This window comes from Argiope bruennichi, chromosome 3, assembly GCF_947563725.1.
Source record: "Argiope bruennichi chromosome 3, qqArgBrue1.1, whole genome shotgun sequence".
Taxonomy (NCBI): domain Eukaryota; kingdom Metazoa; phylum Arthropoda; class Arachnida; order Araneae; family Araneidae; genus Argiope; species Argiope bruennichi.
Window position 1 is genome coordinate 143,903,228 of NC_079153.1, and position 13,002 is coordinate 143,916,229.

Below are 13,002 nucleotides of genomic sequence, written 5' to 3' on the forward strand. Positions count from 1 at the left end.
TTCATTGAATAAATTTAGAAATTTAGATTAATTTGATCTTTTTTGTGGCCATTAAATAGAAATTTTATTTCTACCCTCTAATGCCATTATGCAACACTATATATCCTCTCAAGCGTTTGTTTGATTAAATTTAAATTTCAGATCCATCTGAAGATCTGAATGATCCTGAAGAGTCTCCCTGTGCTGACATGGACATGGGCAGTCCCTGTGTTGTATATGTCACCCAACAGGATGGGCCCTTCAACACCTCCACTGTGGAGGAGATACCTGCCAAAGAACCTCATCCTATGACAGCAATGCCCAAAAAGAGTGCCCTCAAAAAGAAGGGTGCTTTCACCTGCACAGACTTCCAAAGGCTTTCTCTTGTCAGAGATAGGTAAGGTGTAACTGGAGGATTTTGAAATCCTGACTGATATCAGAACTTTTTTACATTTTTTTCTCTCAACTTTGTTTTTTACTTGAAAGTATATTATTACTCAAAATAAAGATTGTATATTTAAAATCCATTTAGTGCAACAATAAATAAATAAATAACTTTAAAAAAAGATCTGTTTGAATCTAAAGATTTAAACTATTTAAACAATAAAATGCAAAACAGTTGTTCTCATATAAGACTACCTGAAAACAGTTTAGTATATTTTGTAAATTCAAACCATAAATTCTGCAATTAAAATATTTCATTGGTATGCTTTGCCCCTTTTAAAACAAAATGTGACTTTACTGATTTACAGCAACAACAAAAATTGTAGAAACTTTTGGGGAAAAATGCATTTTGAAAAGTTGAAGACTCATAAGAAAAATGGTACTTGCAGTAATACATGAAGTTATATATCATTTTAAAGAAAATTCAGTGAAAAATGTAATGCATTAAATTATGCTCTTTGATTATTTTTAAAAGTTAATTGCTGAATAACATGAAAGAAGTACTTTTTAAAAAATGAATTATTTGATACTCAACTTTTCTCCATTTCAATGCAGTTGATGAGCATGAGTGTTTAGACTGTTGATTAGGTATCTTTTTATCAAGAGAATTAGCTATTAACACCATATTTTGTAGTTTATGGAGTTGTATTTCTATAATTTTTGCAATTAATATCTAGTAGGAAATGTTTTTTTTTATTTATATATATTTTTCCCCCTTTTGCAAGCTGTCAAAACACACCCTTACACACTTTTCATACAAATTTTGAAAGGATTAAATTGGGTTAAAAGTTCATGTACAGCAGAACAATAAGGCAGTGTCATTTAAAATGAAAAGACTAAATTCTTGCTATTTAGTAATAATATTGTGAAATATGAAAGAGAATCATAAAATAATTTCACTCTGATTGCATTACCTCTTCTGTTAAATACCTAGTTGCTGTTATACAACCTCAGATCATAACACTAATGTATGTTTTGCATGATTAATAGAATATAAATGCCCAAAAAATACATTAGCGATATACTAATTCCTAAATTGCTGTCTTCTGAATCTGATCTTTTTCCTAATGATGAGTTTATATTTCAGAAAGATTCAACTCCATATTGTGTTGGCATTGTATATAAAAATAGATTACAAAACAATCGTATTTCATTATTGCAATAACCATGGAATAGCCTAGACTTTAGGCTCCGACTGAAAATCTATGGAACTGGCTAAACATTGTTACACATAAACAACTCAATAGTAAAATCCAATTAATTAAAGCAATAATACAGTCATGATATATGTCATTATTCCTATTATTCCTATATGTCATTATTCTTTTTCTTTATAAGTGCTATACTAATTTATATCTATCATATCAATTCTGTTAAATTCTTGTTTAAATCACCTTAAAAATGATATATAACTTTATAGTTTTTATCTTAATAAAATTTTTATGGTTAATCAATTATTAAAATGTTTCTTCCAAAAGATTTCCACAATTTTGGGCATTATTGCATGTGCTTAATGTAGAGTTATTTTAAATAGGACAAAGAGAGCTGAATCATCAGGTGATAAAGAAGACCGTCCAGTGCCTATGATATCTGTCAGTGCAACAGACAATTCAGATTCGGATTCAGATTCAGGCAGTCCTATATTATGGAAAGATTACTGTGGAGATGATGAAGAATGTAAGTATTTTGCAACTTTCTGTTATTAAATCAATTTTATAAATTATAGTTAATTAATTATTCTTAATACATTTAGCTATGTTAAAAATAATTTTATCATTTTGTATTTGATATGTGCTAATAATAGGAGAATGGACATAGTTTTAATGTTTTTTAAAGTAACCTCTCCTTGACCTTTTAGAGATTTCAGATATTGTCATTTAATGGTTGCATATTATTAAATGGCGTTTATTTCTACTATTTGATGTTTCTTGTGGTGATGAACATTATACTTCACATTCAAGTGCAGTGAAACATTATAGTTGCAATAGTTTATTATAAATAATGGGATTTTATTCATGTAAATTGAATATCTCACAATTTCTTAAGTTGGTGTAAAATACTATGTTAGAATTTAAACATAATTGAATAACTTTTCATATTGAGTCAGAAGGGATATAGACTGCAACAGCAATGCTTAGCGTTTATATGTTGTCCAGATACTAAACCTATTATTATTTCTTTCATTTCTTTTTCTTTTTTCTTTTATTTCTTCTGTTTAAATATCTGAAACAAAATGCAAGTGAATGTTAATAAAGGAAAACTGCTAATAATGTGGAGAAATATTTATTTTACATCCTATAAAGATATATGCAAAGGTAAATGAAAAAATTAACCAATTTATTTATCATTTCTTTCTAATTAAACACATTTAAAAATGAGAAGCTAATCAGGGTAGTAAGATCAACTTTGTGAAATGTATGCTTGCTTGAAATGTATTAATTGGACAAATTATGCATGTAACTGTGTGCCCATTCCTTAATTCTGTACATCTGAATAATTTGCAACAAAATTTTTTTTTTACTATAAAATAGGAATTCAGAACATCCTTTTTAACTCAATAGAAGCTAAATTAAATTAACATTACTATTAAAATATTTCCATTATAATACTACTCATAAATAAAGAGTTTAATTCTCAAAATTTTACTTTAAAAAGTAAAAATACTTGTACTCTTATAAGTAAATTTCTAATGGTGCAAATTCTTCTAAAATCTAAAAACTTATAGAAAATAAGATAATTTATTCACTTTTAAATAAATTGGAACTAATGTTGCCCTTCTTTAAAATAAAATACATTATATATCTTGTGTAATATTTTGCCCCTATTTTTTATGTTTCAAATTAAATTTTAATAGTTGGGTGTCCAATATACTAGCTAGTCATAAAATTCTTGTGGTTATTGTTAGTTTTATGAGTTGTATTGTTTTAGGAATTTTAAAATCATTTTGATCTCACGAAATGAAATCACTAAGTACATGTTTCTGGTTCATTGCAGTATTTCATTCCCCCCCCCCCCCTTCCCCCATTATTGTTAGGAAAATTATTCTGATTTTAAACAGAGATTGTACACAATATTTTGTATTCAATTAAAAAAAATGTTTTGTCTCACTCTTGTGTAATGCACACATTTTCTTTATTTATATGACAATAGTTATCAGTTGTCACAGTTCTTTTAACCTTTCTGTATGAAATTCTAAGTTATTGCACATTTCGGCTATTTTTCTTGGATTTCCTTTTCCTTTCAACCATTCCATGCCATTTGTTATTTATATGTTTTTTTGGAGTTGGTAAGTTAACTTAATAAGAAAAGTTATTCAAGTTCTCCTTGTTATTGGTTAAAAAAATATCCTTTAATTTTTCTTTTAGCTGTGTTATTGTGAAAAATATTGTATTGTATTGATATAGCATTAAGCTTTAACATGTACTTTATACTCCCAATATTGATCCTTTGATTAATAAGCTACCATTGATTTCATTAATTTTGTTTTACTTGATTAGCTTTACTTAAATTTTTAAGATTAAAAAACACTTCTCCTTAGGAGTTTTTCAGTAATTTTCAGTTTTAATTTTCTTAATATTCTGTTTACTTAATGATTTAACTTTCCAAACTAATATGATAAATTTACTTCGAACTTTTTAAAATTTGTATAAAATAAAGCTTTTTACACCCAATTGCTTCTAATGAAATGTCTTTTTTAAATGTCTTTGCAGGTAAAAGAATAGCTAAAGTAGCCCGTAAAGATTCTCTGGCTCTTAAACTTGCTCAGCGTCCAGATCTCCAAGAACTAATAGATAAAAATATATACATTGCTCATTCTGAACAAGAAAGTCAAGAAACAAAAGATGAAGTCAAGAAAAAACTCACAAGGTAAAAATTTGAAATAATTATCCCTCGGGAATCTGCCATAATTATTTTGCGTTTTGAATATTTGTAAGGTTTTTACAGCGTTTATTAACACATTCATGTGAAGCTTTTTTAAAATAATGAATTATTTTGTTTAAACATTTGTAAAACATTTCTCAATTGTTCCCCTCGTCTTCAGATTTTTGTACTATCTAGTAAACTTTGGGATTTTTTTTTTGAATATTTATATAAACTTTTTTTTAAATATTTATCTTTGAAACATAAAAGCAATTTCTAATCTTCAGAAAATATTGCATTTTTTTTCAATTAGTGTTGGAAAAATATTTTTCTAGAATATTAAGTTTTAACTGCTTAGTGAGTATTTTATTTTTCTGGGGACATTTTGCCAGTAGTTTATGAATGTTTGTTGCAATTATATTGAAAGAATTGATGGTATTTTCCATTTTATAAATTTGTCATCATAATTTTTTTTACTTGTAAAAAGAATGTATTTAAATCTCCCTCCCTCCTACTTTTAGAAGAGGATTATAATTATTGCCGGGATTTCAAACTATATTCAATCCATTTTTTTCAGGCGCCTGAGTCTACGTCCAACACCAGAGGAGCTTGAACAGAGAAACATTTTGAAATGTAAGTTTTCCATTTTGTAATTCACTGATTCCATTCATCACTGATTTTTTGTTAACCTATTTCTTTCTTTCTATCTAATGATGTCTTTCTATATAGATCAGTCAGCAGAGGAAATGCGTAAAGAAAAGGAACAAAAAAAGAAGACTTTGATTCGAAAGGTAGGATAAATTTTAATCCACAAAATTTGATATTTTAATGATCTATATATTTAATTATGAGATCTATATAATTAATTTTCCATTAACAACTTAAGCAACATTTCCCAATTCTCATTGTAAAGTAAATTATTGTATGGTATTTTTTATTCTGTATAAAATATTAAGAATTCATTGTTTTTGACATACAAAAAAATTATCATTTACATAATACTTCCAAAGCTCACTTTTGAAAGCTGGAAATTGTTTGATCATATTTTTATTCTCTTTCACATTTTTATAGAATTATTAAAAATTGTAGAAATATAAATTTTGTATATGTAGAAAGTTGTAACATGTTCTAATTGTAATATTTTTCATTAAGAATAAAAGTAATATTATTTAATTTCTGTTGTTTTAAATATCTATAAGGACAGAAAATATGAAATGTTTAATAAAAACATGTTGTAAATGTTTAGTTTATTATTTGCCAATTAGAAAATTATATTTTATGGACAGATATGTATTTAAAATATACCCCTTTACAGTTGAGTTTCCGGCCAACAATTGAAGAGTTAAAGGAAAGGAAAATTATCCGCTTTAATGATTATGTTGAAGTAACTCAAGCTCAAGATTACGATAGGAGAGCTGACAAACCATGGACTCGGCTCACACCCAGAGATAAAGTTAGTGTGATTTAGAAATCTTTTTAATCAAACTTGGCTAATTTACATACCACCAACTTTTTTCTTTCCAGACTTTATTGAATTTTAAAACATTTGGTTTCAGTTTGAAGCAGTGAAAACACTGAAAAGGCTTATTCTTGAACATTGATATGCAAAAATAATTCAACATTTGCATGTAATATTTCCTTAAACTATACAACCAAAATTCAGTAAAATATGATTAAATTCCTTTTTTTATCAATAAAATCATAAATAACATCTCTTCCTTGCATACAGTTATAGTAGAAACTGAGTGTAAAGAACATATAGATTGGAACACATGTTGACAAACATTTTAGAACAACATGTTGACAAACATTTAACATGGCTTGATAATTAGATTATTGTGAATGATTTAACTTGGAAAATATTTTTACTTATCAATACTGATTTATCTTAAATAAATTTTTAGTGGATTGTTTTTGAGAAATTTGTCTTGATATGAATTTATCATTTAATTTTTAATTAAAATAACATTTTGCAGGCTGCAATTAGGAAAGAATTAAATGAATTTAAAAGTATGGAAATGGAAGTTCACGAAGAAAGCAGGCAATATACACGGTAAGATTTTATAATTTCTGTCAAAAGTGCATTTGTTTTATAAAACAAGCTAATTTGGAGTTTAATTCTTTATAGTGCCAATGTTTTTAATGACTTGTGTCAATTTCATTATTTTTTTCAATTGAAAGTGGCTTCTTAACTGACTATTTTTATCTAATATTTTTACTTAGCTTAAATTGCCATTGCATACATTTTGTTGTAAATGATGCATGGACCAATCATGCATTTCCAAATAAAATCTACAGTTATCTTATTTGAAACACATAAAATTTGCCTTTTAATTTTTTACTAGACTTTTAGAATAATTAAAAGTATTTGTCTAGATTCATGCTATATATGTAAAATTTAGTGTTTCGTGGTATGTTCATTATAATGGATCTTATTGTAGTGTTAATAAGTTGAATCTGAATTGTAAACATGTGTGCAGTGACATTAAATTTGAATTATATAAAATTTGAATTATATATGAGTATATGGATCATTTTGGAGTTAGCAAATTTTTATGGTAGTAAGTTAAGGTTTCGAGAACTGCTAAACAGTTAAAATTGATCCACTAAGTTTTAAAAATTGTACTACTTATGGATTTGTATGGACTACATATTGTACTGCTTATGGATTTATTAAATCATTTTTAACAATGTCTAAATAAATAAGAGTGTTTAAATAATACTAGATGTTATTTTTATTTTTTGGAAATTTAAAATTAAAAATAAGTTTTTTTAAAATTTTAATTAACATTTTGGTTTACTATCTTTTTATGACATCTTTTATTTTTCAATCTGCTTATTGCTTAGCTCTATCTTAAGTAATCAAACATGCTAAATTAATATCTTTTGGCGCATCACTTTCATCCACTTTGTCGATGCTGTTAAAGCTTTTACTTTTTTTATTGCCACTTTAATGTACATTCTGCTACAGTGTGAAAATAAAGAATTTGGAATAACTTAACCCATATAAATTTATAAACACAGATTATTTAAACAAAATCAGCTTTCTTACTGTAGAAAGATTTTATTTTAAAGCTTATTAAGCTCTACCACTTTATAATACTAGGTACGTTTTAATTGATTTTTTAAAATATTGAAAGTGAATATTTGAAGTACGGATTCTTGGCTAATTCTTTTCTACTTTTTCAAAAGGGGTTGGGTCCTGATTTTCAATATTAAAATTTGATGCTGTGTGAAATTTAGCCAGTTTTGTTTATTAGCTTCCATCCCTTGCATGTGCTTTTAGGAAATGTACCTGTGCCTGTTCTAATCTATGAATTTATATTATTCTAACAGAAGGCATGTTGGTTTTTAGATATTACAAGATTCCTGATTTTTGATCACATTCCTGAAATCTTTTGGGTCCTCTTCGTCTTCGTATGAAATTTTTAATATAATTTTCTGCAGCTGAAATTTAATACTTAAGTGAAATTTATTCTATAGATTTAAATTAATTGTTAACTTTCTAAGCTTAATTTATATAATATATATATATATATAATGTATCATAAAATAATCTTTCATTCATTACTTTTGATTTATTCATTTTAAGTATTTATTCCGTCAATATTACACAATGAGACTGTTTTGTTATATTAAGTTTCATGTAGTTTTTGGTCACTGTTTTGTATACTTTTGTACAAATTCTTATATTAAAATAAATCTTCTCCACCCCCCTTTCTATTTCTTTGTCTGAAAATTTAAAGCGTAATTTTATATTCTTTTTTTGAAGACATGTGTATTTACAAAATTCATTTAGTCGTTTTCAATATTTGGATTAAATATTAAATTTGTATAGATTTAGGTTTTCAAAAATGATTTTAATTTAAAAATTAAAACACTAACATCTTAGCAGCAGAGTTATTCTATTTAAAGTGCAATTTTCTTTCTGAAAAAAAAAAATCTTTTTAGTACAAATAGAAATAGAAATTTTAAACTTTTCATTTGTTATATGATGTCTACTTAAAAAAATTTTCTATTATGTGTCATTTTAAATTTTACCTTAAATTTTTTTAAAAAAATATTTTACTACCTGTGTTAAAAGTTGGGTTGTTAGCTGTAAGCCTTGTTACCTGTTTTATTTTTTACTAGAAATTGCTTTATTTATTCTTTATTTTTATTTATTTATTTATCTGTTTTTTAGATTTCACCGGCCCTAACAGCAACAGCTGCTTTTTAGATGACTCCTCTATGTATTTATATGTCTTAAAATCCAAGTGTTTTGTTGCTGTATGCTCTTTCATTGCTGGCTGGGCCTGCAAAGCACTAGAAAAATTTAAAGATTGATGTTAGTGCATTTGAAATTGAAAACTGTTCAGTGTTCAAAAGCATAAATATTATTTGTCCCTTAAAGTATACAATATACCCCTCTCCAAGCTGTAGCTTGAGGGGGGAAAAAACCTTTTTGACCATTTGTCCCAATTTGGGATAAATTTTATAAACTCGGACAACTGTTTATAACAGACTGTGTGAAATATTTTTTAAATATTTTTATGAAAAATAAAATTTGTAGGGAATATTTTTTAAATGTGTGCTAGTTTCTCCATCAAAGATGTAAAGTTCAAAATAGGAAAAATCGTTTTAAACTTTGTATTGCGTTGTTGATAATGTTTATTTTGAATATTGTATAGTGTCTGTGTTGCAGAATGCAAGATCTGGGATCTTACATTTTGTGTAAATGAATGTTTTCTGTAAATACCAGCATTCCTGAGTCATCATCAAAGAGAAACAATGTGAAATTGGATGCTTTATATTCATCTATATATTTTAAAGCACCAACTTATGTAGATCATATTGTAGATATTCATAAATGAATGTTTAAATGTTTTCAAATAGTGATTTTTATTGCACTGTGCCTGTTAGTTCTTCTGTCAGATGTTACAAAGTAAAAAAAAAGCTCTAATATTTTTTAAACTATTTAAAAATACTTTATTCAATTTTTCTAATATCAATTTCTTTATGTATAATTAATACAATCTTTCAAGATGTGCACTATTTAAATATTTACTAAGCAAACAAAAATTTTTTTAATGGATCATGTTTTTCTAAAATTTATGTATGATATTCAGTATTAAATTGGCTGTGGCGATTCTTTAAAGACTGTGATAATTTTTCAATATTTTTATCTACAGCTAAAGTACCTTCATCATATATATTAATTGTGTACATATCACACTATATATTTCATGTGTTTTAGTTCCTGTTGACCTTGTTGTGCAGTGAACATTACAAAATAAAGCCTATAAATTTGGTATTGCTTCTTTGTATGTAAGCTACTTTACACTATCCGTGAAAAAATATGTATAATTTTTGCTGTCACAAAGTGATTAGAAACGATTGTTTTTGTGAACTGCATCAGATGTTAATAAAAAAAAATATATATTCTCCTTACAATAAAATTATTTGCTTCTTTAACCACTGCTAATTATTTTATTTAGGCTAATAATATTGGCTCATTTTAGAATATACATTAATTTTGTTTTCTCAGTTCTTTAAGGTAGAAGTGGCCTTTCCATCCTAAGCATTTTGTTAGCCAAGGATTGAATGCAAAGAATTGTTATTCATTTTTAGAAAATTTTGATCTTTTCAAGTCTGAATTTTTATTTTTAAAAATCTTCAATGGTTTTTGATTAGAAAATAAGTCCTTTTAACATATTATTTAATATTACATTAATTTTGGTGGTAAGTAAAATATGGAAATAAGACTTGTCATTAGGCAGGCATGTATATGACATCAGCTATGATATTTACATATTATATATGATGTGACATTTTATGATATTAAGCATATTATTAAATATATATTCAAATATCCACATTAGCTGTGTTTTGTTATTAATATAAAACAAATTTATGATACACAGATTGCAACATAATTAGAAATGCAAAAAATAATAAATTGCTTTTGAGCTATCACCATAACTGCTATTTATTTGGTGTCGTGTTTTACAAACTCTGTGTCAAATGTGCAGTTATTATAATTTTGAGAGAAGAGAACATATTTTATATATTAAATCCTGCCAGAGATATGAATGTACTTCCTGTCAAGTAGTGCAACTTATTGTTATACCCATATTATTCAAATATTAAAGTTAACCAGAATGGGTATGTACTCATAATACATATATAATTTTTCTTTCATTCATATGGGACAAAGACTAAATTTTGAAAATTCAAAAGTACAGTAAGCCGCTACGATACAGTATGTCATTCCATATAACTAGTACTGCTTAAGCAGTATGGATTAGATCATTAAATATGTTTATATTGTTATCAGGATTCAATCTTCATGAAAGCTTGAAACATTTGTCAACTACATATATATGAATTAGGTCAGTGATTTCATGATTGTGTTGTCTTGTATTTTTTCCTTATTGACATTTTAAAAAAGCTTTCTATCCAATGCAAATGGCTGAGCATGAATAAAAGAGTAATTTAATTCTTTGGAAGTATTTTTTGTCTGGTCAAATTAAAATTGACAATTTCTCCACAAATATCGCCTTAAATCCAATTTTTATTTTACTGAAATCATTCAAAAATTCATCGTGGAATTTAATTCAAAGTTTACATACCCAAGCAGTTTTAACTATTAAACCAAAAGCTCAACATTTGTCTGTCATCATGGGCCAAGTTTAAGACTAAATTTAAATTCTCTTATAAACAATTTTACGATACCGCATAAGACATATCTCAGTACAATAATGCAATCACCTATAACTCAGAATATGATGAATGGAGTAAATTATTATGACTTGGAATATAAAAGACTTCATTAAAAGATATTTTCAACTATTTTAATATATTCTCTGTGAAGTTGCTTTGAAATTTTATAACTTTTGATATAGATAAAATTAAATATTTTTCAAATTTAAAAATTCAAAATTACCATTTTTCTCATTAGTTTTAAGGAAAATAGATTGTAATGAAATTTATTAAATTGTTATTGTTCAATTAAAGCTTTTCCAAATTTGATGCTTAATTCCCTTAAAGAATTTGCATTAAATAATTTCATTATGATAAAAATTTTTTAGGACGATATGTTAAAGAAATTAAATATTTTAAAATTTCCAAAACCATTGCTCATGAATTTTTTGAGATCCTTTTGGCATAATGCTCACACAAAAAATGAGCGTTTTTTAAATTCATAAGAATTGTAAACTTTTGTCTAAAAAGTTCCGTTGGAACAGAAGCATCGCTCATTTGTGAAACATTTTTAATGTATTCAAATAATTTTGTAAGTAACTGAAAATAAAGAAAAGCGAAGAAATATGAACTTTTCCATTTTCATGATATTTTCTATATCGTTGATCAATTCAATACGATTTGCCTTCTGTCAATATAAGAAGCCATTGAACTTTTTAAACTCTACATTCTGTTTAGATATGAAATAAAATAATTCAATATATTGATAAGAAGAAATATTTCGTATCTTACTCTAGCTGAGTATTAACTGCGCTTTCATTCATCCAAATAATTTCGAAGTTACGATAAAATAATCTAATAATGAAGCAGCACTAAATGACGATAATTTAATATTTTCTATCGTTCTTTTTCTGTATTTCTTTTCTTTTCTGCGTTCAATAAGGGAGGGAAACGCTAATTTCCATACAATTAAGAAATTCGGAACTTCGAATTCGCTTTGTTACACATTTGCTTTATTTATAATTAGCATTTTTTATCTTTAACTCTTTGATAAGGACTTCGGCTAATGCTAAATAATTATGTAACTAATTTTTGCTTTTTAAAAATTATATTTACATTGATTTAACAACTCGTTATGTGCCATTTTATTAATTTTTTTCAAGCAGCATTCCAAGGAAGTAAAGGCGAAGGAAATGTTTATCTTTTGGGGTCGCAAAGCTATCGGCATAGCTGAAAATAGTAGTGTTGCCCTGCAATGAAATGAGCATTTTGTGGCCTCATGGAAGCACACAGAAAAGGATATTTTCTCAAATAATAATAAAAAAAAGGAACTACAAAAAACATGAAAATGTTTTATGAATGACTAAGAAATTCGGTGCTTATTTTAAACATTAAATGAATGGTATAAACATTAGTACGAAATGAGAGTGGTATTGTACTATGTTGCAAAGTTCCAGGTTAAAAATGTTCGTTTTACACATTTATTTTAGAATAAACAAAATCCAGATGTCTTTTCACTCACAACTATATTGAGATCTCTTGAAGTCGCCATTTTTCTCCTTTTCATCTCTTATCTCTCACTGCATGCCTGACGACCCTTTTTGATTTCAATAGAATTGTTAAAGGAGATTATCATTTTATACCATCATATTCTTTTAAATCCTTAAATATGAAATCTGTTAGGTGCACGTTAAACAAAAGCATCGTTTTAAAAGAGGAAAGGCCTTAAAGAAAAGAATGCCTCGTCACCAAATGACAGATGACTGAGGCGTGTCGGATTAGAGGAGATGGTAAAAAATTAACATAGAATAAGCTGCTTGCATAAGTTTAACATTCGTAAAATTCTTGTTTAGGTAGTGAAAAAAAATGAAATGAAATGAAAAATTCGAGGGTAAATTGTCTTCATGTGAATCGGGAAGGGATTTACATCATTATTAATTTTCTTGCTTGTGTTTAAAGTTTACAATTTCTTATCTGGGCCTCATAATGTTCATCTAAGTCTTCTGAGTATTTTAAATAAAACTTTCTTTTTTGCAA

The 13,002-nt window shown here is 26.6% G+C and overlaps 1 protein-coding gene across 8 annotated transcripts in view; it reads left to right on the top strand.

The window, feature by feature from the left end:
• Window positions 1-10,726, top strand: part of LOC129962572 (phosphatase and actin regulator 4-like) — a 130,234-nt gene extending 119,508 nt beyond the window's left edge. For 5 of the 8 annotated variants that reach the window (XM_056076342.1, XM_056076339.1, XM_056076345.1 and 2 more), the window contains exons 6-14: window positions 142-376; window positions 1,958-2,100; window positions 4,134-4,290; window positions 4,862-4,917; window positions 5,014-5,075; window positions 5,600-5,737; window positions 6,261-6,337; window positions 7,640-7,701; window positions 8,468-10,726. In XM_056076342.1, coding sequence (XP_055932317.1) covers window positions 142-376; window positions 1,958-2,100; window positions 4,134-4,290; window positions 4,862-4,917; window positions 5,014-5,075; window positions 5,600-5,737; window positions 6,261-6,337; window positions 7,640-7,664 — 893 coding nt within the window. In that variant the 3' untranslated portion in view covers window positions 7,665-7,701; window positions 8,468-10,726. The remainder of the gene's footprint in view (window positions 1-141; window positions 377-1,957; window positions 2,101-4,133; window positions 4,291-4,861; window positions 4,918-5,013; window positions 5,076-5,599; window positions 5,738-6,260; window positions 6,338-7,639; window positions 7,702-8,467) is intronic. The other 3 variants (XM_056076346.1, XM_056076347.1, XM_056076340.1) reach the window with 2 other exon arrangements.
• The last annotated feature ends 2,276 nt before the right edge of the window (window positions 10,727-13,002 follow it).